At 42.2% G+C, this 26,332-nt stretch overlaps 1 protein-coding gene across 1 annotated transcript in view; it reads left to right on the forward strand.

The window, feature by feature from the left end:
* The first annotated feature begins 2,923 nt into the window (after positions 1 to 2,923).
* The window catches only part of CHUK (component of inhibitor of nuclear factor kappa B kinase complex), a 90,376-nt gene continuing 66,967 nt past the window's right edge, over positions 2,924 to 26,332 (forward strand). The window contains exons 1-4 of the mRNA XM_073596755.1: positions 2,924 to 3,118; positions 10,345 to 10,439; positions 12,101 to 12,215; positions 15,400 to 15,469. Coding sequence (XP_073452856.1) covers positions 3,014 to 3,118; positions 10,345 to 10,439; positions 12,101 to 12,215; positions 15,400 to 15,469 — 385 coding nt within the window. The 5' untranslated portion in view covers positions 2,924 to 3,013. The remainder of the gene's footprint in view (positions 3,119 to 10,344; positions 10,440 to 12,100; positions 12,216 to 15,399; positions 15,470 to 26,332) is intronic.

Raw genomic sequence — 26,332 nt, forward strand, 5'->3', positions numbered from 1 at the left:
CCGGGCCAGGAGGCAGGGCTGTACTTGACAGCAAGTGTTTCTGCGCTCTGATGATCCGGCCGGCTCTCTCTCTCTCCTCTTTCTCTGGGCGATCACTGGGAGAAGAGCTCCCATTCAACCCAGCCTGCCGGTGGTGCTCCCCCATCCCCCCCACTCCCAGGCAGCCCACACTGAAATTTGAGGGCTGATCTAAGTGATCACATTATGACTGTATTCATGAACAAGATATCTCAGGAATGCTATTTAATGGAAGGCGATTGATAATTTTCCACCCTGACCTGTTTGAACTAACTGTAAATCAAATCTAAATCATTCGGAATGGAAGTTATGGCCATTCAACTATTTGTGGATCCAATTGTTTTGAATAAATCACAGATTGATCCAATTAAAAAAATACAATAAAATCAAAGTGTGTATGGCTTCCATATGCTGTTTTTCTTTTTTGGCTTTAATATCACTAGACTAGTGCAAGTATCTGAACATGGCTTAGTGTGCAAGTTTAACTCCCTTCCCTCCCCAATACAGCAGCACTCAGATTGGAGGGTGGTGCAAGTGAGCCACCACCCACCCCTCCTGAGCCATACCAGGCCACATGCCCTCAACATGGGTGGGTGTGAGTGTCAGCATTAAAGAGCGATTTCCAGCCTTGTCCTCATCAACACTGGCATCTGTGTTAACGAGAGAATCACTGACATGTCAGATGCTCCTTTTGTGGCATGGGGACATGCACCTTGCCCCCATGTTGATTGGAACAAGGCCCTCTTCTGGACAACCCTGGGCGATGGTTGTGGGGGGTCTGGGGGCGGAGGGGGGCTTATCAGAATCTGGAAGCCGCCTTTAACAAGGAGGCCCCCAGATCCTGACCCTATCCCCTATGTAAATAAGTAGGGAGTACATTGTACCCCCTTCTTATTCACAAAAAAAAAAAAAAAAAGTGTCAAAAATAAATTAAAACAGTTTTTGACAAAGTCCTTTATTAAAAGTGAAGAATGTCCCCGTCGTAGCTCCAATATGTCTTCTCCCTCCGGTCCTTCTCCCTCTGGTGAGGTCTTCTTCTGGTTGTTCTCCCTCCACTGCCTTTCTCCTCTGGTTCTAAAGCCAGTTCTTCTCCCAAAGCTAGCTCCAGCTGTTGTGTTAGCTCCAGTGTGTGCGCCATTTCTTATATAGCCATAAAGTGTGGCCACCCAGTGATGTCATATGGGGATGTCACAATGGGGTGGACCTAAAGGGCTGCTCGGATAAGGGTCTGGTATGGATTGTGGGCTTTAGGGCACCCAAGAAAGTGGCAGGATCATCTCCTACAGTTGATTCAGCTGCGGGATTGGGGCACCACCAGTGCAGAGCTTGCTCGGGAATGGCAGCAGGCAGGTGTGAGTACATCTGCAAGCACAGTGAGGCAAAGACTTTTGGAGCATAGCCTGGTGTCAAGAAGAGCAGCAAATAAGCCACTTCTCTCCAGGAAAAACATCCGGGACAGACTGATATTCTGCAAAAGGTACAGGGATTGGACTGCTGAGAATTGGGGAAGTCATTTTCTCTGATAAATCCCCTGATTGTTTGGGGCATCCGGAAAAAACCTTGTCCGGAGGTCAGCGCTACCATCAGTCCTATGTCTTGCCAAGTGTAAAGCATCCTGAGACTATTCATGTGTGGGGTTGCTTCTCAGCCAAGGGAGTGGGCTCACTCACAGTTTTGTCTAAGAACACAAATGTTCTGAAGAATAGTACAAAAACCATCCTCCGAGAGCAACTTCTCCCAACCTTACAAAAACAGTTTGATGATGAACAATGCCTTTTCCAGCATGATGGAGCACATTGCCATAAGGCAAAAGTGATAACTAAGTGGCTTGGGGAACAAAACATGGAAATTTTGGCCAGGAAACTCCGCAGACCTTAATCCCACTGAGAACTTGTGGTCAATCCTCAAGAGGTGGGTAAACAAAACAAAACAAAAAAAAACCCCACAAATTCTGACAAACTCCAAGCATTGATTAAGCAAGAATGGGCTGCCACATCAGTCAGGATGTGGCCCAGAAGTTGATGGACAACATGCCAGGGAGAATTGCAGAGATCTTGAAATAGAAGGGTCAACACTGCAAATTTTGACTTTGCATAAACTTCATGTAATTGTCAATAAAAGCCTATGACACTTATGAAATGCTTGTAATTATACTTCAGTATACCATAGAAGCATCTGACAAAAAGATCTAAAAACACTGAAGCAGCAGACTGTGAAAATTAATATTTGTTGTTGTTCTCAAAAAGCGGAATGTGAGATGACCTCATAGGTCTGCCGCTGATCTTCTCCTATCCAATCATAATAGTGGGGGGGACATGTGGTGTCCCCATTGTCAGTTGTCTCCATCACATTGAAGAACTGTCACTGGCCTAGCAGACATCTGCCATTATCCCCTCACACAGAATACAAGACTCCCTCCTGCTGTGCCTCCTCTACTTCCCACCAGCAGCCATCTTCTGTTACTATAGGAACACCTAGAGAAGCGTCATTCTAGAATATTACATCTGCTGGTGAGGTGAATAAGGTCGAGGTCAGGAAAGCAGACAGTGGGGGACATGAACTGACTGAAATATCACCCCACAGACAGACGTCAGAGATTCTGCTGGACGAGATGCCCCACCTAATGGTATAACCCTTCCCCCTCCCCAGAACACCCCACCACCTCCCTCATTGCACGCTGACACAGACAACACCGAGCACACACCATACCAAGGAACACACCCTCAGCTCACCATTACTCCTTCCTTCTCCTTCTGCAACCCAATGGCAATACGTCACACGCTTTGCTCACATACCATAAGCGAAGCTTCCCGGAAAAGAATGCAAAACTGAGAACGAGTCTTGATACGCAGCGAGCACCCACGTGACACGACTACAGCCAATGGGGTGGGGTGTTTTTAGCAGTTTCCGTAGGAGGGTAAGGTGAGCTAACAGGTGACCGGAAAGGGGTCCAGTGGATGCGGAAGTTTCCGGAAGTTGATATCTGTGGTACATCATGGAGAAGCCCCCGATCCAGCAAGGAATTGTGTGCGGGCCATGGGAAATGAAGGACAGGCTGGGCACTGGAGGCTTTGGGAATGTGTGTCTGTTCCAGAACAGGGTATGTGTGTGTCAGGGGGGCGGGGAGGGGCTGTAGTCTGAGAACCTTGTGGTCGTGTCTCAGCCATGGAGCCCCGGGGATTCCCTACTTATTCCAAAGATGTGCCTACCATTACATGGCGTTTTACAAAGCAATTTTCTGTAGTTTTGAATAAATGAAAACGCATTTCCTTATATATTTTATGTAAAGATTACTGAACTAAAATGAGACAGTATAACGTACAATTATTATTATACAGGATTTATATAGCGTCAACAGTTTATGCAGCGCTTTACAACTTGAGGGTAGACAGTACAAATTTTACACTTTAATACAGTAGGAATCAGAGGGCCTTGCTCCTTAGAGCTTGCACTGTAACAATGCCATTAATAATTGCCAGTGCCTATAACATGAAAGGCAATGCAGTTTTAAGCAGCAAGAATTGATAAAAATCAGCTTTCGTTATCACTGATAGTGAGTCTGGAACAAGGTGACATATCCCGGGTCAGGGTAGGGAGAGAGGTGACATATCCCCAGACAGCGTAGGAGAGAGGGGATATATCACTTCCTATATGTCACCTCTCTGCCTACCCTGACCCAGGATATGCCACCACCCTCCTGTTACCTCTCTCCCACTCTGACCTAGGTTATGTCACCTCTCTCCTACCCTGTCGCCAGGAGGGTGGTGTCATATCCTGGGTCTGGGTAGGGAAGGAGGTGACATATCCTGGGTCAGGGTAGGCAGGGAGGTAACATATCCAGGGTCAGTTTAGGGAGGGGGGGGTGACATATCCTGAGGTCAGGGTAGGGGAGAGGTGACATATCCCAGGTTAAGAGAGAGGTGACATATCCCAGGTCAGGTTAAGAGAGAGGTGACATATCCCAGGGCAAGGTAGGGAGAGAAGTGACATATCTTGGGTCAGGACAGGGGGGAGATAACATATCCTGGGTTCATGGTAGGCAGGGAGGTGACATATCCGGGGTTTAGGGTAGGGAGGTGACTTATCCCAAGCTCAGGGTAAGGAGGCAGGTGACATATCCTGGGATCAGGGTAGGATAAAGATGACATATTCTGGGTCAGGATGGGGAGAGAGTTGACATATCCTGAGTCAAGGTATAGAGAGAAGTGACATACCAGGAGTCAGGTTAGGGAAGGAGAGGTGACATATTTTTGGTCAGGGTGGGGAGGGAGAGGTGACATATCGTGGGTCAGGGTAGAGCGAGATGTCACATATCCCAGGTCAGGGTAGGGAGAGAGGAGACATCCTGGGTCAGGGTAGGGAGAGAGGTGACATATCCCAGGAGCTGGGTAGGGCGAGAGGTGACTTATCCCAGGTCAGGGTCTGGAGAGAGGTGACATATCCTGGGAGCAGGGTAGAGAGAGTGGTGACATATCCTAGGAGCAGGGTAGAGAGAGAGTCAACATATCCCAGGTCAGGGTAGGGAGAGAGGTGACATATCCTGGGAGCAGGGTAGAGAGAGAGGTGACATATCCCGGGTCAGGGTCGGGAGAGAGGTGACATATCCCAGATCAGGGTAGGGAGAGAGGTGACATGTCCTTCGTCAGGGTAGGGAGAGAGGTGACATATCCTAGGTCAGGGTTTGGAGAGAGGTGACATTTGTCGGGATCAGGGTAGGGAGGGAGGTGACATCCCAGGGTCAGGGTAGGGAGAGAAGGGATATATCCCAAGGTAGGGAGGGGGATGACGTGTATCTTGGATCAGAGTAGGAAGGGAGGAGACCTATTACGGGCCAGAGTAGGAAGGAGTTGACATATCCCAGGGTCAGGAGTGGGGTAACATATTTCCTGGATCCAGGTAGGAAGGGAGGTGACATATTTCAAGTCAGGGTAGGATAAAGTTGACATAGCGAGGGTCAAGGTAGAATAGAGATGACATATCACAGGTCAGGGAATGAATGGAGGTAGGTGACCTATCATGAATCACAGTAGGAGGGAGCTGAGAAATCGTGGGTCAAGGTAGGGAGGAAGGCAACATATCCGGGGTCGAGGTAGGGAGGAAGGGGTGTCCTATATCACGGGTTATTGTAGGGAAGACGACAACATATCCTGGGTCAGGGTTGGGGAAGATGTGAAATATCCTGGGTCAGGGTTGGGGAAGAGGTGACATATCCTTGGTCAGGGTATGGAGAGAGGTGACATATCCTTGGTCAGGGTATGGAGAGAGGTGACATATCCTTGGTCAGGATATGGAGAGAGGTGACATATCCTGGGTCAGGGTATATAGAGAGGTGACATCCTGGGTCAGGGTAGGTAGAGTGGTTGGCATATCCTTGGTCAGGGTAGGGAGCGAGGTGACATATCCCAGTTGAGGGAAGGGAGAGAGGTGGCGTGTCACGTCAGGTCAGGGAAGCCATGGTCAGGACAGCAAAGGGGAAACAGGAACAGGCAGGATCAGCCAGGTTTTTTAAAGCCTAGAAAGGGGCATATTAGACAGCACAAGCACTGTACTGTTTAACCTGCTAAAAGGGAACAGGATCTCTTTGTTTATTTTTATTTTTTTGGGTTACAACCACTTTAAGGATGCTGGCGACTGCCGGCTCCTTAACAACCAACTAAAATAAAACATATTCCTTGACTATTGCAGTGAATTGACTTTTACACCTTTTTATGCAGTATTTACAGGGTGTTTTTTTAACGTAAATACTGCACAAAGGGATAGTGAATTGACATTTTCAGAATCACATGCGATATTTGGGAAAAATGTGTCAGATCACCTTAATACCGCATGCGATCTATGGTGAATGGAGCCCAGAGTCTCTTTTCTGTCATCTGTAATTGTGTAGTGCTAAGGCTCTCAACCACCAGTCAAAGATCATAATGGACTAGAAAAGGTACAATTTCTGGGGAAATTGTGAAAGTGTTCTTGCCTCTACAACTGGAGTGGGCGGAGTAACTGGGTGGGGTGGAGTGGCTTGAGTAACTGTGAAAAGTGTTAAAAAGCTTAATATTTTAAAAAGTATAAATAGTAGTAAAAGAGTTCCATCATTCGCTGAAAGAGCTGAACATTTTTTTCAAAAGTAATTTTTTTTTTCAAAAATGAATTTTTTTTAATCAAAAATGATTTTTTTTTCTTCAAAAATGATTTTTTTTTTCAAAAGTAATTTTTTTTTTCAAAGGTAATTTTTTTTTTCAAAAATGAATTTTTTTATTTCAAAAATAATTTTTTTTTCGAAATTATTATTTTTTTTAAAGTAATTTTTTTTTCAAAAATAATTTTTTTTTTTCAAAAATATTTTTTTTTTCAAATATATTTTTTTTTCAAAAATAATTTTTTTTTTTAAAGTAATTTTTTTTCAAAAATATTTTTTTTTTTCAAAAATAATTTTTTTTTTTTCAAAAATAATTTTTTTTTTTTTCAAAAATATTTTTTTTTCAAAAATATATATTTTTTTTTTCAAAAATGATTTTTTTTTTTTTCAAAAATTATTTTTTTACTTTTTTCAAAAATTACTTTTTTTTTTCAAAAATATTTTTTTTTTTACATGGGGCGGTCATAATGTTTTGGCTGATCATGGGGTGGTCATAATGTTTTGGCTGATCATGGGGTTGTCAGCTTTTGTCACTTCCCACTCTAGTTTTGAACATTTCGCCATTCATTCCTATGGGACCAATTTCGCCGCAAAAACGTCATTTCGTGGACCATTCGGCAAAACATTCCACAAAGTAATAACACACCAATCGGGAACAATCCGCTCGTTTCGGTATATTATTTGTCTCTGTAGTGTGAAAACTGTGGGAGGAGTCTACAAGCATTATCAAGTCTAGCAGATGAAGTCACATGCATTTGGAGTGTCTCAGCATCTTGTGTTTACAACCACTGTTTCCTAGCAACGCTCATGCCCTGTTTATGCTTCCCAAATACTGCTTCATCAAAACTGCCCCATCAGAATTACCCCATCAAAACTGCCCCATCATATTCCTCTATTATAAATCAGTACATGGTGTGTCTGTCCCCTCCCCCGGGCTCTGTAATCAGCTGAGATGCTCCAGCCACCTCCCCCCCTGTGTATAACAGAAGCTTTGGTAACCATGGCAACAAAACAAACACTAACAGTACACTCTGATTAATGGCTAAAATTTCCTGAAATGACCTCTAAACAAATGGCCGTATTTTAAAAACTATACATCCTACAGCGAAGATCTTTATATTGTGAGAATCACAAGACCCAGACCTAGATTTTGATGTATAGTATGTCTCTGAAATATTAAAAATGAAGGCACAGTCGCAGTTTAGAAATTGCCCTTCAAATTTGGAGGGGGCTAGAGTGTAGTTTCAATGAATGTCAATGGACGGCGTGAGTTGCAAACAAATGGTCATATTGTGAAAACTATCAGGACTATGGCTTAGCCGTGGACATGTTTAGTGGCAGCAGGGATAGCTGAACGTTTTGATATAAGATTTGTGTAGGTGGGCTTGAAAATGAGGGAGTGGCGGCAGTTTAGAAATCATGTTCTGATTTTCCAGCTTTTGTCATCTCCCACTCTAGTTTCCCCATTCATTCCTATGGGACCAATTTCCCCGCAAAAATGACGATATTTTGTGAACCATTCCGCGAAACGTTCCACAAAGTAATAGCACACCATTCGGGAACAATCCGCACGTTTCGGTATATTACTTGTCTATGTAGTGTAAAAACTGTGGGAGGAGTTAGGGTGGTAAATTTGGCTATAATAATAAGAATAATATATATGTGAGATAACAGTAAGTTGTCTTGCTATGCAAGAACACTTAATACTAGAAAAGGTACAATTTCTGGGGAAATTGTGAAAGTGTTCTTGCCTCTACAACTGGAGTGGGCGGAGTAACTGGGTGGGGTGGAGTGGCTTGAGTAACTGTGAAAAGTGTTAAAAAGCTTAATATTTTAAAAAGTATAAATAGTAGTAAAAAAGTTCCATCATTCGCTGAAAGAGCTGAACATTTTTTTCAAAAGTAATTTTTTTTTTCAAAAATGAATTTTTTTTAATCAAAAATGATTTTTTTTTCTTCAAAAATGATTTTTTTTTTTCAAAAGTAATTTTTTTTTTCAAAGGTAATTTTTTTTTTCAAAAATGAATTTTTTTATTTCAAAAATAATTTTTTTTTTTTCAAATATATTTTTTTTTCAAAAATATTTTTTTTTTTCAAAAATTATTTTTTTACTTTTTTCAAAAATTTTTTTTTTTTTCCAAAAATATTATTTTTTTTACATGGGGTGGTCATAATGTTTTGGCTGATCATGGGGTGGTCATAATGTTTTGGCTGATCATGGGGTTGTCAGCTTTTGTCACTTCCCACTCTAGTTTTGAACATTTCGCCATTCATTCCTATGGGACCAATTTCGCCGCAAAAACGTCATTTCGTGGACCATTCGGCAAAACATTCCACAAAGTAATAACACACCAATCGGGAACAATCCGCTCGTTTCGGTATATTACTTGTCTCTGTAGTGTAAAAACTGTGGGAGGAGTCTACAAGCATTATCAAGTCTAGCAGATGAAGTCACATGCATTTGGAGTGTCTCAGCATCTTGTGTTTACAACCACTGTTTCCTAGCAACGCTCATGCCCTGTTTATGCTTCCCAAATACTACTTCATCAAAACTGCCCCATCAGAATTACCCCATCAAAACTGCCCCATCATATTCCTCTATTATAAATCAGTACATGGTGTGTCTGTCCCCTCCCCCGGGCTCTGTAATCAGCTGAGATGCTCCAGCCACCTTCCCCCCTGTGTATAACAGAAGCTTTGGTAACCATGGCAACAAAACACACACAGTACACTGATTAATGGCTAAAATTTCCTGAAATGACCTCTAAACAAATGGCCGTATTTTAAAAACTATACATCCTACAGCGAAGATCTTTATATTGTGAGAATCACAAGACCCAGACCTAGATTTTGCTGTATAGTATGTCTGTGAAATATTAAAAATGAAGGCACAGTCGCAGTTTAGAAATTGCCCTTCAAATTTGGAGGGGGCTAGAGTGTAGTTTCAATGAATGTCAATGGACGGCGTGAGTTACAAACAAATGGTCATATTGTGAAAACTATCAGGACTATGGCTTAGCCGTGGACATGTTTAGTGGCAGCAGGGATAGCTGAACGTTTTGATATAAGATTTGTGTAGGTGGGCTTGAAAATGAGGGAGTGGCGGCAGTTTAGAAATCATGTTCTGATTTTTCAGCTTTTGTCATCTCCCACTCTAGTTTCCCCATTCATTCCTATGGGACCAATTTCGCCGCAAAAACGACGATATTTCATGAACCATTCGGCGAAACGTTCCACAAAGTAATAGCACACCATTCGGGAACAATCCGCACGTTTCGGTATATTACTTGTCTATGTAGTGTAAAAACTGTGGGAGGAGTTAGGGTGGTAAATTTGGCTATAATAATAAGAATAATATATATGTGAGATAACAGTAAGTGGTCTTGCTATGCAAGAACACTTAATAAATCAATATGCTGTACAAACATTTTATTCACCATTCACAGAACTTTATAGCAGGGATGAAGCTCTTTATTTTCAACCTTGTGACTGTTATTGTTGATTATAATTAACAAGGATCCTTATCCTGACGTGTTAGCTTATAAACATAAATTATAGTGCGCTGTATTTTTTATATTTCAATATTAGAATATTTTTTTGCGAAGATAAGGTTTTCAAAGGAATAGATAATGAAATGTGTATTTTTTTTGCCTTCAGGAACTTGTGAAATAGTCGATAACAATGAGGTTGAGACACTGGCCCATATGAATAGAGGAGATTGGCCCATATGAATAGAGGAGATCAGCCTTTGTATTATGGAAAAGTAAAAACATTCAGGGTAATCTGATGACACAATCTGAAATTAAGCTTAAGTAAAACCATAAATAATTCTTAAAATATAAAAGGTGCCAACCCTGTGCTTACATGTCAGGGTGCCCAGACCGGCACCAGCTCGACCGGCATAAACGTATATAACAGGATATACTATCCACCGCACTACCGCTAAATGGTATAGACAAAGGCACCATCTGTCTCACCAGATTCCGGAGTGCGTCTCTATGCGTTTCGCTGTATAGCGTCATCAGGAACTTCCTGATGACGCTATACAGCGAAATGCATAGAGGTTGGATTACCATTTCTATTCCCGTGGGCCGCATGTGACATCGTGTCCATTCGAGCAGTGAGACGCACGCCAGAATCTGGCGTGTTTTATAAACAAATGACATAAAACTCATCATTTTCTTAATTGATTTACAGGAAACTGGAGAGTTGAAAGCAATCAAATCATGCCGCCTGGAGCTGAGTTTGAAGAACAAGGAGAGATGGTGTCAGGAGATACAGATAATGAAAAGGTTTTTAATTTGTTACACTTTTTTTTTACTAGAAGGTAAATTTTAGCTGCATCTCACATAACTCTGAATGGAATTATTCAGGACATATTGTCTCCAGCATGGATCGTTTTTTAGAGGAGTGGCAGGCACAGATGCTTACCAGCCCAAATAGCAACTTGGAAAACTGTTTTGTAGTCATGGGAACACATTCTGTGACGGACTCTCGTACTCAAGAGGGGTATGTCTACTGTAAAAGCTTCCCTTGCCCGTTACCAGCACGATCCAAGATCCCTTAGCCCACCCAGTCACTTGTCGAGACATCAGTGTAGGGTGGTAAAAAACATAGGACTGTTTATTCAAACACGGCACAAAGAGATATACACTCTGGGGACAATCCCCCCTTCTTTGAATAATGACACAGGGCGGGGTAAACTACTGTACATTCAGTAACGAGACACACAGCCTTTAGGAAGGGCTGCAGGAAAAATTCCCCTTTCCCCTCTAGCAGCTAATCCACATCTACATCCCATAATAGGTTGCTCCCAAGGCAGATAGAAACAATACAACAATGGGATACAGCCACTTAACAATAAACACATAGAAACCCCCACCCAACCTCAAACTATCTAGCAATGGTCTATGAGACTCCTACAATATTCTAGCAGTCTGAAAGGTGGAATTCTTTATCTTCATACATTTCTCGGGGGGTATTGTTCAGAGATATTACTGTCCCGAGTAAAAGAACCCCTTCATTTTTTCAACACAAACCACACATATAGAACCCAGGATAACCAGGGTAAAATGAAATGCTTAGTCTGGTGTGTTTGTACTGGGAGTCTGGTTAGGACAGACCCACCTGGGGTTCTCGGTCACCCTGGGCCCCAAATAGACACAGGGTTACTTACACATAAAAGGGGCCGGGGGAGCTGGAAAATGGGTTTTTCAGAGCTCTCTAAGGTAAGCTGGGTTCCACAAGCCCCTTTGCCCAAAGTGACTCCCGTCACAATTCTCATTTAATGTTTTCATAAAATTTAGCTGTAACCATCAGTTCCTGAAATCTCTAATATTTTTTTAAACTGTAATTAGATGCAACCTTGTCCAAAAAAGCACCCATTGTTTATTGTTAAAGTGGTTGTAAAGACAGAAGGTTTTTTATCTTGATGTATTCTATGCATTAAGATAAAAGGCCTTCTGTGTGTAACAGCCCCCCAAATACTTACCTGAGCCCATCCTTATCCAGCGATGTGCATCAGTGCCTTGGCCGTCTGGAACTTTCCCTCCTGATTGGCTGAGACACAGCAGCGGAACCATTGGCTCCTGCTGCTTTCAAAGTCAGTTAGCCAATCAGGAGAGAGAGGGGGCAGAGTCAAACAGCGGCTCCATGTCTGAATGGATACATGGAGCTGTGGCTTGGCTCGGGTGCACTGGACAGGAGGGAGGGGCCAGGAGCTCTGGCGAGGAATATGAGAAGAGGAGGATCCAGGCTGCTCTGTGCAAAACCACTGCGCAGAGCAGGTAAGTATAACATATTATTCTTAAAGAAAAAAAATGAGACTATGTATACATTTCTGTTACAAAGGACAGAAATGTGCCACACATTTCCACCATTTCACATGGTAGCAGTTTGTTGACAGTTTTACTACTTTGTTTCTTACCTTTTTAAGCAAAATTTTTCTACACAGATTAACCCATCCGAATGTTGTTAAAGCTTGTGATGTGCCACCTGAAATGGACTTCATGGTGAATGCTGTGCCACACTTGGCAATGGAGTACTGCTCTGGAGGGGATCTACGTAAAGTGAGTGCTACGTTGATTTTCAAGGAGTTTCTGAGTTAATTGCTGATGTTGGTCTAAGATGAAACCTATTTGTCCAGCTTTCAATACTAAGTTGTGCTATCATTTCCATATAAAGTGAATCTGTGCAATATAAATTGACTGTGCTAAACTCCCATAAAGTGAATATCGTGAAATAAAATCGTTCAATTAACACACTATAAATAGTCCATTTAATTGATGATAGGTCTCCAGGAATTATGATGAGAAAAGATGCAACTTCCACCTCTACACACACTGCCGCTTACCGACTCCTATTGATCCCAGCCTGAGCCTTTAAGATATGAAGCAATAGTCTCAACGTCTTCTCAGATGTTATCATTCAAAGGTGCATATTGCCAGATGGTCCCCATGAGAAAATAAAAACGTTCATAGTATAAAATCTTTTGGTGGTTTTAATAAATAAAAAGTATTGCACTTACAATTGGACGAACAAAATAATGCAGTACAAAATCCGGGCTGCAATAGAGAGCCGGTCGGCTCTGAGTTTATATTGCATTATTTTGTTTGTCTAATTGTAAGTGCAATACTTTTTTTTTATTAAAACCACCAAAAGATTTTATACTATGGAAGTTTTTATTTTCTCATGGGAACCATCTGGCAATATGCACCTTTGAATGATAACATCTGAGAAGACGTTGAGACCATTGCTTCATATCTTAAAGGTCCGGGCTGGGTATTAAGCCAAAAGCGTGTGTGATCTCCTGTAATAGGAGATCAATAGGAGTCGGTAAGCGGCAGTGTGTGTAGAGGTGGAAGTTGCATCTTTTCTCATCACAATTCCTGTGTGTATTGTGTGTCAATTTCACATCGGAGAGCTATCATCAACTGAATGGACTATTTATAGTGTGTTAATTGATCAATTTTATTTCACGATATTCACTTTATGGGAGTTTAGCACAATCAATTTATATTGCACAGATTTACTTTTGTATGGAAATTATAGCGCAACTTAGTATTGAAAGTTGTTGAATAATATGTGTATCTCACAGGAAGTTGCAGCTTGTTTTTCCATACTGATTTCAATTTTTATTTTATTCATTCACTGTATTTCATATGATTTTCTATGACAGCGCACTAATTTACATTTTTTTTTGATATTTGTCCAACTGGTTGAGCTTTGAAGGAGTTGACCTTTGAAAATGACGTGACTGTAAAATATATACACCTGTTTTGTTGCAGATGGGACTAGAGCCTCCATCATAGTCTCATTTTTTAGCACAAGTGAAAACTGTAAAATTTCAGAAGTTTTTCAACTTCTGATTTTTTTAATAAAATATGTTACTAAAAAACAGAGATTCTTCAGAGCTGTGTGCCATAAGCTGTGACACCCATGCCATGTGCGGGAGTAATGTCATCACGGCTTTGCCAGTCAGACAGCCGGAGCCCACGTACCTTGAAGGAAGACCAGGTGAAGATGGAAACCCGGTCAGCGGTGACAGGCCACCCCTGGAGGGCTTCGTTTAAGGCAAGTTGCTCATAATGTGCTAGTATGCATGCAATGCATACTAGCACATTATAACATTGCCTTGCAGGGGTAAATCTTTTTTTTTTTTTCCAAACTTTACAACCGCTTTAAGTCTATTTCTGCTGATTGAAGGTCTGCACTGGGGCATAGAGAATAATGTGGAAGGGGGCCTCTCCAACTCATTCATCTGTGTGGATTATCAAAGCATCTGTTGAGCTTAGTAAACAAGATTTTGTTTTCAGCAAAGCCGTTAAAGTGTATGTAAACCCTATATCTATTTTTCAGTATGTTTGGCATCCTGCCTCATTGCATACAGTTGTCTAGAGCAAGTCGTTTTTGTGACTCTGTTGACAAGATTCTTACCTAGAGATCCTGCCAGTAACTGCACTTTCTGTTTCAGGCTAACAGCCCTAAGACTCAGCCTTTCAATTAGCAGCAGCACTGTCAGCTTGTCATATCCAAATCTTAATTTGACCACTGGGCTGCCTATCAGTTCTTCAGGAGGCATGCTCAGACCTCACAGGTAGTCTGACAACCAACTGAAGGAGTGTGTCGGATTGACAAAACTGCTGCCAATTGTGAGGAAATTGCTTAGCGTTGTCACCCAGCAACAGGAATTAATTCTACTGGCATGACCTCAAGTTTATGTAACTTTGAAACGGAGCCACAAATAAATTATTTCCTTAAGAAAAGGCATCATAGCAAACATACTGAAAAAATGTGCATACATGTTAGCCTGATAAATAAGAGAATGAGTGCCTAGAGCTCCCCTTGCTATATTTTCCAAGTTAAAGTAAGACAAATGTTTATGCAATGTTTATTCTTGCACATACTTAAAAAAATGTACACAAACTGTAAATTATACGGTTCCCCAGAATGTATATTGTAGCTTGTACAGAGTCTGAACTTTCCATAGGATTGAAAAGAGTGCACTGTAAATACTTGGACTGAGCTCAGAAGATTTTGACAACCTGCCTTATCAGTGATCTCTCGCTGGATCAGTGAAAGACAAGCATAAGGGTCTGTGTTGATGAGCTTTTGCTTATGTGAGATGGGTTTTGCACATAAATACATGTCTGGGTAAAACCTGCATGAAGCAGGTCAAATATAGGTCAGAAGGAGGTCAAATGCACCTGTCAATGAATTCTGAATGATCCCAGAAGGTTCTCAAACTAATGTCAAACCATTGGCATTGACCAAAGCCGGTTGTCAAAAGCCCTAAGGCTATGCAGAGCTCTGGGAGAAGGGGACTCTACAAAATAAGTTACTGATAATATTTGAGGCCCCTTTCATATGGGCGTTTTGATCAGGTCTGCCTGTCAATTTTCATCCCCATGGACAGGCAGGTGTAAACAGACTTGTGTCCGTTTACACCTGTCTAGCTCCGGGTCCGCTGAACAGAATGGAAGAGGACTACCTCCAGATTGGAGGTAGTCAGGTGCAAACAGACAGAGTCCGTTTACTCCGGGCCGCCCATAGAGCAGAGCAGACTGTCTATGTGCGCTTTGCAGAAACTGATGTGTCATCCACACACTCTGCTCCCATCAGCAGGGAATCTATGAGCTGATCCTCTGCTGATTGGAACAGGATCCACCCCATGTGAAAGGGGACTGATAGTATGTTATGTTTAATTGAGTAAGAATGCATTACTCAGTTCTGCTTATGTTTGTTCTTTTCCAGCTTTTAAGCAAACCTGAAAACTGCTGTGGGTTGAAGGAAAGCCAAGTTTTGAACATAATAAGTGATATAGGTATGTAACACCTTTAGAACATTGGTGTTTTTTGGTCATAAATCTCTTAAAGCCCGTGTTTTTAAACTGGTATTAAGCCCACAACCAAAATTGTAATATATTGCAGCTTACCAATCATTATATGTAGTGTCTATGGTAATTTTTTTTTCATGATTTTTTTTTTCCGTTTTTCCCTGGTGATTTGGCGAGCAACAAACCTCCTGTATTATACAGACACCACTCTGGATGAAGAAGCACGGGGGGGCAGATTTGGACAGTAGCATTGTCAGTCTATGGGAGAGTGTTAGATGTACTAGCAGATTTAAATACAGTAACAAATTGAAACCAAACTACAGCTCATACTTTACAATCAGTTACAGCAAACAGTATTTTTCCTTTTGGGAAAAAGGTTTTACATCAATAAAAGCTGATCATTTTAACCACTTGCCACCCGCCCACAGTACATTTACTGTTGGCAGACGCGTGGGCGGCATGGGCAGGCTGTATGATTTACATGTACATCATCCAGCCTGTTTAGCGTAGTGCAGTGCACCGCTCCTGCGACCTCTGTGTCCAGAGGTGTATTGCGGATCCTGGCCGGGGGGGGATCATGTGAACGCTATGTCAACAAAGCCGTTATGAATGATTTTCATTCATAACAGCTGTGTTTCCTATAGTGATGCTGTGATTGGACCACATCTCATGGTACCTGGGCCAATCACAGCACCCTATACTAAGTGATTAGCTGCAGCCAGTCACAGATCATTAGTATTCACAGCCGTTGTGAACCCAAAAAATCCCTGATGTTAAAAATGTAAAAAATGTAATAAGAAAAAATATTTAATTATCATTATTTATTTTACATACTACCACCAGTCATTGTCCCTGATCAGCATCACACCAGTCATGATGACGCTGTACTGCACTGCTGACAGTATGATATATATATCATAGTTTGTAGACGCTATAACTTTCACACAAACCAATTAATATACACTAATTTTTCCCCCTTCATCTTCCAGGACAGCTACTTGAGAGATAATTGGCTCCACCTTCTACAGGAAACACAAACCAGACACAATTTAAAAGGCCCCTCCCTGTCCTCTGACCCTCAGTTGTTTTGTGTTTCTAGACCTCCAGGAGTACGGAACCTCCAGGAATCGTAATGTTTATGTTCTTTAGGTCTGATTACTGTGGTAGCGGACCCCCTTTTTTGGTTATACTCAGGCTGGTTGTGGCTGTGTGTGCAGTATTCTCTGCATGTGCAGGCTGAAAAGGGCCCCCCTGTTTACATGGTGGTTACTTGCCTTTGTTTCCTGGGCTATGGCGACTTCCACTCCCCAGCGGTTTTGTCCGGTGTCTTGCAGGGTGCGAGGGCGGGTAGTGGAGCACCTTCCTCGTGTTTCGCTCTACCAAAATGGCATCGGATGACATACTTCCGGCGATGCAGCAAGATGGCTCCGGAAGTGGCGCGATGCACTTCTGGGTGTTGATTCTTTTAAAAAGGATCTGTTCAGTGTGTTACACTGCTGGGTATTCCCTGCTATAGAAGTAGCTCTGAGGACGGCGGTCAGCATGTGCAGTGTCGCTCTCCTGCCTGTCTCAAGTCCTCTCCCATTAGAGTATGGATACTGAGGACAGCCTTGAGGATGGAGCACCCTCTCAAGCTGACGCAGCGGCTGCATCTGGGTCCAAAACTGCCCCCAAGGTAAGTGCCTCTCTTAAGGATTAAGAGCCATTACAGCCGGGGGTCTGTGTATGTTTAATCGCTTTTAGTGAAAAGTGTCCTTATATTCCTTTTTTGCTCTTTGCTTTCTCCTAGGTTGACAAGCCTGTTAAGAGAAAATGTGGGAACTGTAGATCTAGGCTTCCTGATGGCTGTAGAAAACTATTATGTGATAGTTGTATTTCTTCAGTGGCAGGGGCTGATTCTGTTGCTTCCTTAAAGGAATTGGTGATTTCTATGAAAGAGGTGGTTTCATCTTTTCAGTCCTTTAATGATAGATTAGCAGGGTTAGGTCCTTCCACTTCAAAATCTGTGACGATGACCCAGGTCCCTTCAATCCTGGCTAAATCTCTGCCTCCTTTAGTGTTAGAGACCGTGAGTTCACGGGCTGTTTCTGACCTGGAAAAGAGGGAGAGAATTCAGAATCTACATCTGACGAGGAAACCGCGGCAGAGATCGAAGAGACTGTTAGCTCGGTCAGCTCAGGGGCGGATCCATTGGGGGGCAACGGGGCAATTGCCCCCTCAGACATTTTCCAAATGTCCTAGATTAGATGCTCCTATGTCACAGGTGTCTAAAAAATCAGATCTCTCATTTGAAGATTCTGGTGTGCTTAAGGATCAGATGGACAGGAAAGCTGGCTCTCTGCTGCGTAAAGCCTGAGATGCCTTGTGTCGCTAGGAATCTGGATGTGTGGGTCCATAGACTAGATGACCTTCTTTTCTCCAACACTCCGGTGGAGGAGGTCAGGGAATCTCTCCTCCTAATTGCCAAATCGGTGCCATTTCTGGCTGACGCAGCAGCAGATTCAGTTAGGTCAGTGGCAAGAACGTCAGCACTGGTTAATTGCACAAGACAAGCTATCTGATTAAAAGCCTGGGAGAGGGATCTTACTTCCAAAAATAAACTTTGCGGTATTCCCTTTGAAGGCAAGCTTTTATTCGTTTCTGCCTAAGAGGAAGTACTAGCGCGTTCCTCAGAAAAGAGTAAGCGTTTCCCGTCTCGGAGGACTAAGCTTCAGAGTAAAGTGGAGGGCCACTGTAAAAAAAAAAAAAAAAATTATATGAAAATGTTCCTAAAAATTTGGAGAAAAAAAAAGAAAAAATTAAACTTACCAGAAATGGCTGTTGCTAGGCAGATCGTCCTAATCTGCCACTTCCTACACCACGGTGATCTTCAGTCTTCTCCTCCTCGCATTTTCTTCGGGGAATGGGGTGGTGTGTGTCCTGGGAACTGTGTATGTCCCACAACACAGCGCGCCCCATTCACAAAGCGCTGCGCGACTCGCGCAGTAGGAAACGGGCAGTGAAGCCGCAAGGCTCCACTGCCTGTTTCCCTTCGTTCGAATGGTGGCGCCAGGACCCGAGAGCGGAGGGACGGGTCGGCCTCGGGCGGCCGACATCGCGGGCAACCTGGACAGGTAAGTGTGCTTATTAAAAGTCAGCAGCTACAGTGTTTGTAGCTGCTGACTTTTAATTTTTTTTTATCAGCTGGCCCACCACTTTCAGAGTAAGAAGCCTTTTTGTAGCTTCCAGAATAAGGCTAATTTTAAAACGGGTGGTCAACAGACCAAGAAAAAGTGGTCGTTTAACAAAGACAAAACTAAAGGGGGGGGGGCACTCTTTGCTCTTTCAGCCCCTGACAAGAACTCCCGACGCCAGTTCGGGGGTAGGAGGCAGGCTGACCCATTTCGTCAAAGGATGGGCAGAGATCATAAAAAAATCTTTTTTTTTTTTTTTTAATTTAATAATCTTTCTTTTTTTCCATATACCATAACATTTAACAAACAATTTATCACAGACAATTAAATCCCAAACCCTTCCCCATCCCCATTTTGTCTTCACTTTCTCCCCCCGCTCCCCTATTCCCTCTTCGACTCTCCCCTTCTCTTGCTCGTTTCTCTACCCACACTTCTAAGTATTTCCTTGTAGTCCCAAAACTAGTCCAACTTTCCCAAATATTTTCAAATCTTCCTACCAGCTCTTCCTCCCTACTGCTCAGGTATTTCATTTTATATGTATACTCAATCCTATTAAACCATTCCCTTGTTATAGGTCTTTCTTTATCTTGCCCTTTTATTGGTATCATGCCTTTGGCAGCATTTATTAAATACAGTAATATTGTGTCTTTTATATTGTGATTTTTTTTTTCCATATTTTATATTGTGGAATAAGCAACACCAAGGGTCATCTAGAATCTCAAATCCTGTGATCTCTTTTATGTATGTTCTTGCCTCCTGCCAAAATCCCTCATCTTTGGGCCCTTTGGCCACATCCTCTCCAACAGAGTGGAGTTTTCTGTGGTTGGTATTTTTGGCCTGTACAAGAGTTATGTACCATCTAGATAGGCATTTATAATTCAATTGTATTTATGTCCCCCACAAAACCTATATGCTGCTCTCAATACTTTACATTTATGTTGCTCTTTTAATTGTGATCCCAACTTTTTTTCCCATTTTTCAATAATGGGGGCATTCCCTGCCCCTCCAGTGCTGTGAGTATTTTATATATTTGTGATATATTGTGATTTTGTTTCGTTTGTAATTTACGTATTCTTTCTATTAAATTCTCCTCCGACCTAATTGGTTGCGGTAAAGTTGACACAAAATGTTTTAACTGAAAGTACCTCCGTTCATTCAAATCCATCAAATCTCTCTTATGCTTTAACTCCTGAAATGTTTGTATTTTCTCCTTTTTTGTAATATTTTTCAATTGTGCATTATTTATCCAATTTCCAAACTATGTCCCATTCCCTGGTTGAAAAAACTTTGTCCCATCTAGTGGTATCAGAGGTGAATTATATTCCCATTTTACCTGTCTGTGAAATAAATCCCATATCCTAAAAACATTACTCGTCAATTTGTGTGTATTCACTCCTAATGTCCTATATTTAGGTGGAACCCACATACTCCTATGTAGCTGTCCCCAACTAAGTGTATTTTCTATTTTAACCCAACTTTTTTCACTTTTTAGATTTGTCCACTCAATCATTCGTGCCAATACTATCGCCTTATAATACCTTTTAATACCTGGTGCAGCTAACCCCCCATGTGCTTTTTCTTTACTAAGTTTTGATAATTGTATTCTTGGTTTCTTGTTTTGCCATATATACTTTGAGAACATTTTTTTGACTACTCCAAAAAAAAAGTGTGTGGTAAGGCTATTGGGAGCATTTGGAATTTGTACATGATTTCCGGGAGTATTGGCATCTTTAGCATATTTATCCATCCAATCGATGCCAATGGGCGTGATGCTATTTTTTTTAATTTCTGATTTAATAAAGGGATAAAATTTGTCTGATATAGATCTCCCAATCAGGGGGTTATTTTTATCCCTAGATATTTTAAATCCGTTTTCCCCCATATAAAAGGAAATTCTTCCTGTAGCGCAAGTTCTTCTTCTTTACTCAGACTTATATTTAAGATTTCTGATTTTACGGGTTTATCTTTAAGTTTGACAGCTCTCCATATTTTTCAAATCAAATTCTTTTATTAAATTCGGTAATGCCGTTCTTGGTCTAGTTATGTAAAACAGCACGTCATCGGCGTATGCTGCTACTTTTATGTTCTATTTACTCCCCCCCAATATCTATACTTCCACGAATAGTAGCCAATAATGGTTCCAATGACCGTACAAACAAGAGAGGCAAAATTGGCATCCCTGTCTAGTTCCATTGAACATTTCAAATGGGGGTGACAGACTCCCATTGATCTTCACGGCAGCTGAAGGGCGGTGATAAAGGATTCGGATCCTTTGAGTCATCCTGGGTCCTACTCCCAGGTTCTGCAGTGTTTCCATTACGAATCCCCAGTCTACTCTGTCAACAGCCTTTTCTGCATCTATTGACAGGAATAGAGCTGGGGATTTTCCACCTCCTGCTTCATGTAACATCAGTAATGTTCTTATTTCATTGTCCTTAACTTCCCTCCCTGGTATAAAACCTGTCTGGTCCATATGGATCCGTTCAGGCATCAACTCCTTTAGCCTTGTAGCCAAGATCTTTGCATACAATTTTGTATTACTATTTAGTAACACTATTGGTCTAAAGCTGGAGCACAGAGTTGCGTCTTTTTCCACTTTAAGTATTACTGTGATGTATGCTAATATAGATTCCCATCTCATCTCTTCTCCCTTTCCCAGTGCATCCATATATATTTCTAATTTTGGTACTAATTGCACTTTACATTTTTTATAATATAAGATTGTGTATCCATCTGGACCTGGGCTTTTCCCTTTCACTGTACTTTTTATCGCTAGACTAATTTCCCCTTGTGTTATTGGCTCCTCTAAAACTAATAGTTTTTCTATTGATACTTTTGGTAATTTTGCTTCTCTCAGGTATTCTTTCATTTTTTGTTTTCTCTTTAACTCTTCTTCCTGTGTCCCCTTTTGCCTTAAGGAGTAAAGAGCACTGTAATAACTATGGAATGTCTTGGCCATGTCTGATGTTTATATACTGTGTCTCCTTTTTCATTCTTCATTTTTTCTATATAATTTTTTTATTTTTTTACTTTTTAATTTTCTTGCTAGGTATTTGCCTGGTTTGTTCCCCCATTTATATCTATCTTTGGCCACTCTGCTAAATGCTTGTCTTTTCTCTTGTTTCATGAGGTCTTTCAGATTTTCCCTTTTGATACCGGGGCATGGTGGGTCTCTCTATCTAATTTCTTTTTATGCATCTGTTCTAACTCGTATATCTCTTTCACTAACCTCTTAATGTTATTTGTTCTTTCCTTTTTCCTGGCTTCCATGGATATTAAAAATCCTCTAACATATTCCTTATGTGCCTCCCATTTCGTAGCCTCTGATACATCTGGGGTTCTGTTTAACTGAAAGTATTGATTAATTCTCTTATTTTCCCTTCTACCTCTTTATCTTGAATTAGATCCTCGTTTAGTCTCCAGGGCCCCTCTGTTTTGCTTGCGTCTATCTAGCAAGGTTACTTTGTGGTATAAGCAAAGAAGCTGAAACCTCTGCAGTGTGTAAATGTGCTTTTATGATACAAAGATGCTGTACATAAAAAACTATTACAATATCAGGAATACAATACAAGACTGACAGATCTATAACAAGCAAAATGCCTAGCAAATAAACAGCCTATGGTCTGTAACAGTAGAAATATACTTAAAAGTTACTTCGCTCCAGTTACTGAGTTTGTGATCTCCATTGCTCCTGGAGATCAGGCACCTTCTTGTTCGCTGATAAAGATTCGAGTGTCCTTCGGTGTTGATCCATGTTGAGTGGGCTTCCACTATCAGTCTCTACTGCTCCTTTTATTTGTTGACAATGATTACAAATTTGTTTTCCATGACAACCCGACTAACAGTCATTCTTTCAGTTTGGGAGACCCTTTCTTACCTGTTTACTGTAGCTATAGAGACAATAGCCTATTCAAACTGTCAATTGAATACAATCAGTATCTACGTTCCCATTGTATCCAACAGCATTTGTTTGAGAAATATCTACTCAAGCCAAAACCTGACAGTAATCTGATTTCTGTGACCAACTAATATTGTAATATTGTCCCATGTAATGTTATGTCTGAATAATTTAAAAAAAAAAAATCATATTTTAACAAACGCAACACACGCTCCCCTCATGGGGCCCAGCAAACCTCAACGTCATTGTAACTGGAGCATACTCTGATATAGTCCTTATTCCTATTGATGATTTTGTTACCATGTCACGTATTTGTGCATTTTCAGGGGGGCTCTAACTAGCTCCGTCCTTACCTATTCTAGGGCTACTTGGCTCCGTCTCTGGTCAGCGCTGCCATCCAGGTAATCCAGCCGACTCCCTTGCGCTGAGCATTTGTGGCGGGCGCTGTTTCCTTCACACTCCTCTGAGTCCCACCCAAACACCACAGGGCTTGCCAAGTGTTTCTGAGTACCTCTGAGCACTCGTGGTCGCTTGCCTGCCTCCGTATCTCGGGCAGCGTCTCCGCTAACAGCCGCCAAGCCCCTAGCTCACCCACGATTCTCACGTGTCTCGGATGTGAGCAGGCACACTGGGTCTCTGGATCCGGTCTCCAGATCTCTGGATTCAATTCCTCCTCCTCACTCGGTTGCCGTGCTGGACATCAAAGCTGGAGTTTTAAGGTAGGGGGAGTGCTCCTCAGTCACCCGAGGAAAAACTTTCAAAGGTTTTATTCTCATTCTTCTGGTAAAGAAGGCGTCTGGAGGGTTTCGGATGGTTATCAATCTAAGCATTCTGAACAGATTCTTAGTTTACAGATGATTCCGCATGGAAAGCATTTACTCAGTCAGAAATCTGTTGTTACCAGAGGTGTTCATGAGAATCCTGGATCTTCAGGATGCTTACCTTCATGTACCAATCTGCCAGAATCTTCAGAGATTCCTGAGGTTTGCGATCCTCTTGGAGGACGGTCCACAACATTGGCAGTTCAAGACCCTTCCTTTTGGTTTCTCGGCAGCCCGAGAATTTTCACAAAAATCATGGCCGAAGTCATGGCCTTTTTTCGAATACAGAAGATCACAATCTTCTGTACCTGGACTTTTTTTGATCTTTGCCTGGGAGGAAGAGAACATTTTTAGAATTTGCAGTTGGTTTTGCAGACTTTTCAAAAATTGGGCTGGAAGGTCAATTTGCAGAAGTCTTTTCTGGTTCCCTCCCAGAACCTTCCCTTTTTGGGTTACCTGATAGACACAGTCGCCCAAAAGATTTTTCTGCCGGGGGAAAAAATTTCAAAGATCCTCCTCTCCGTGCGGAATTTTGGGTTGCTCCCGCAGGCCTCCCTTCGTCAAATTATACAGTTATCGGGCTTAATGACTGCAGCGATCCTGGGAGTGCCTTGGGCCCATTTACATTCTAGGCCTCTTCAGGCGTTTTCCAGTGCATTATTGGGATCGCAGAAAAGGCTCCTTGAATCAGCTCATATAGCTTCCAGGAGACGATTCCCTCAATCTGTCCTTGTGGGAGCAATCCAAACTTCTGTAGGGAGGGAAGGCCTGGGCACAATGTTCTCCAATAAAAATGACCACACATGCCAGCCTTTTGAGGTGGGGAGCTCACTCAGAGGACTGGCAAGCCCAGGGAGCCTGGCTGCCATAGGAGGCAGTCCAGTCATCAAATTTCAGAGCGCTTTTAGCAGTGGGAATGGCTTTGGTAGCTCTGGAAGAGGAGAGGGTCTATGCGAAGGACCTGTTCATTTTTTCATACAATGCCACAACCGTGGCATACCTCAACAAGCAGGGGGGCACTCGCTCAAACAGTCTTCTAGTATTAAGCCAGCAAATGCTAACCTGGGTGGAAAACAATGTTTCTTCGATCAGGGCGGTTCAAATGAGTGGGACTGCAAATGTCCTAGCAGATTATTTAAGCAGAGTAAGTATCAGCTGCAGCAATTGGGAACTGAACCAAGAGACTTTCTAAGAGATCATTGTAAAATGGGGTGTGCCCAAAGTGGATCTTTTTGCATCCAGTCTCAACAGAGCTACCAGCTTTTTTCTCCCTAGAAAGAAAGACGGGGTCTTTAGGGACAGATGCGCTCTCTTTCCTTTTGGAATTTCACTCTAGCATATGCAGTCCTGTCATCTCCACTGTTGCCTCTAGTAGTCCGGAAGATTGTTCAAGAACAAGCAGAGCTAATCCTGATTGCCCCTTGGTGGTCCAGGAGGAGTTGGTGCTCCGCACTGAGAGCACTGTCGATAGAACCCCCCTGGTCCCTGCCGGATCGAAGGGACCTTCTCTGTCAAGGGCCAGTACTCCATCCAAACCCTCAAACTTACCATTTGATGGCTTGGAGGCTGAGCGGCGCATCCTACAGCTAAGAGGATGTTCAGTTAGTTACTGACACTATTCTGACATTATTCTAGGCAGCTGTAAGTTAGTCACAAGAAAGATTTATGGTAAAGTTTGGAAGACTTGTTTTCTGGCAGAAGAATGCAGGAGTGGACTCCTTTTCTATCCCCTGTGTACTGGATTTTTTACAGAAGGGGGTGGAAAAAGGGCTTTCTGTCAGCACCCTTAGGGTTCAGGTTGCTGCCCTGTCTCTGTTCAAGGAAAGAAGATTAGCTGAGGATCCTTTGATTAAAAGGTTCATCTCAGCAAGAGCTAGATTTATGCCCAAAGTAATTAGACAGATTCCACCCTGGGATCTATCGTTCGTATTGAATGCTCTTACAAGAGCTCCCTTTTATACCATTAAATTAGTCCTCTTTAAAATTGATTACTTTAAAGTTTGACTTTCTTTTGGCCATAACTTTGGGGGAAGGATTTCTGATTTGGAGTCCCTCTCTTGTAAAGACCCTTTTTTACGAATTTTAGACGACGGGGTAGTGATTAGACCTGATCCTTTGTACTTACTCAAAGTCTTGTCCAATTTTCACAGAAGTAGTGCTTCCTAGTTTCTGTTCCTCCCCATTAATTCAGAGGAGGAAAGATTTAGTTTTTTTGGATGTGATAAATATGTATTCTACGTTATTTAGAAGTGTCTAGTGAGTTTAGGAAATCCTCCCAACTTCTAATTTCATTTAGTGGCCAAAGAAGGGACCAAACCATCCAGGGGTTCCATTGCCAGATGGATTAGAGAAGCTATTTGTGAAGCATACAGGTCGTCAGGTCAGACCCCTCCTACCAGAGTTAGAGCTCACTCTAATAGATCTCTGGCCGCATCATGGGCAGAAAGAGCAGGAGCTTCATGGAAAGATATATCCAAAGCTGCTGTCTGGTTCTCCTCTCATGCATTCATCAAGCATTATAGAGTCCAAATGCTCTCCAGCCAGGACCTCATTTGGAAGGAAAGGAATCTTGCTTATCCTCTCACGTAGCTGCCCTGGAAGATGAAGGCGGAAAACCCCTGTTAGACTTAACGGCAACGGTATTTCCATGAATCTTCCAGAACAGCGTCTATATTCCCACCCAATTCTTTATTCACTGGTCTCCTTATTTAACCTGGTGGTGGTGGTTTAGTGAGATCCTGTTATTCCTCTGCAGAGTACACTTTTGGTGGAGGTTTACGGTTTACTTGATCTTCAAACAACTGAGGGCTCATTGGAGAGGGAGGGGCCTTTTACATTGTTTCTGGTTTGTGTTTCCTGTAGAAGGCGGAGCCAATCATCTCTCAAGTAGCTGTCCTGGAAGTCTCATGGAAATACCGTTACCGGTAAGTCTAACAGAAGCAGAATACATTTTGGTCTA

The sequence above is a fragment of the Aquarana catesbeiana genome, linkage group LG08 (genome assembly GCF_042186555.1).
Source record: "Aquarana catesbeiana isolate 2022-GZ linkage group LG08, ASM4218655v1, whole genome shotgun sequence".
Classification (NCBI taxonomy): Eukaryota; Metazoa; Chordata; class Amphibia; order Anura; family Ranidae; genus Aquarana; species Aquarana catesbeiana.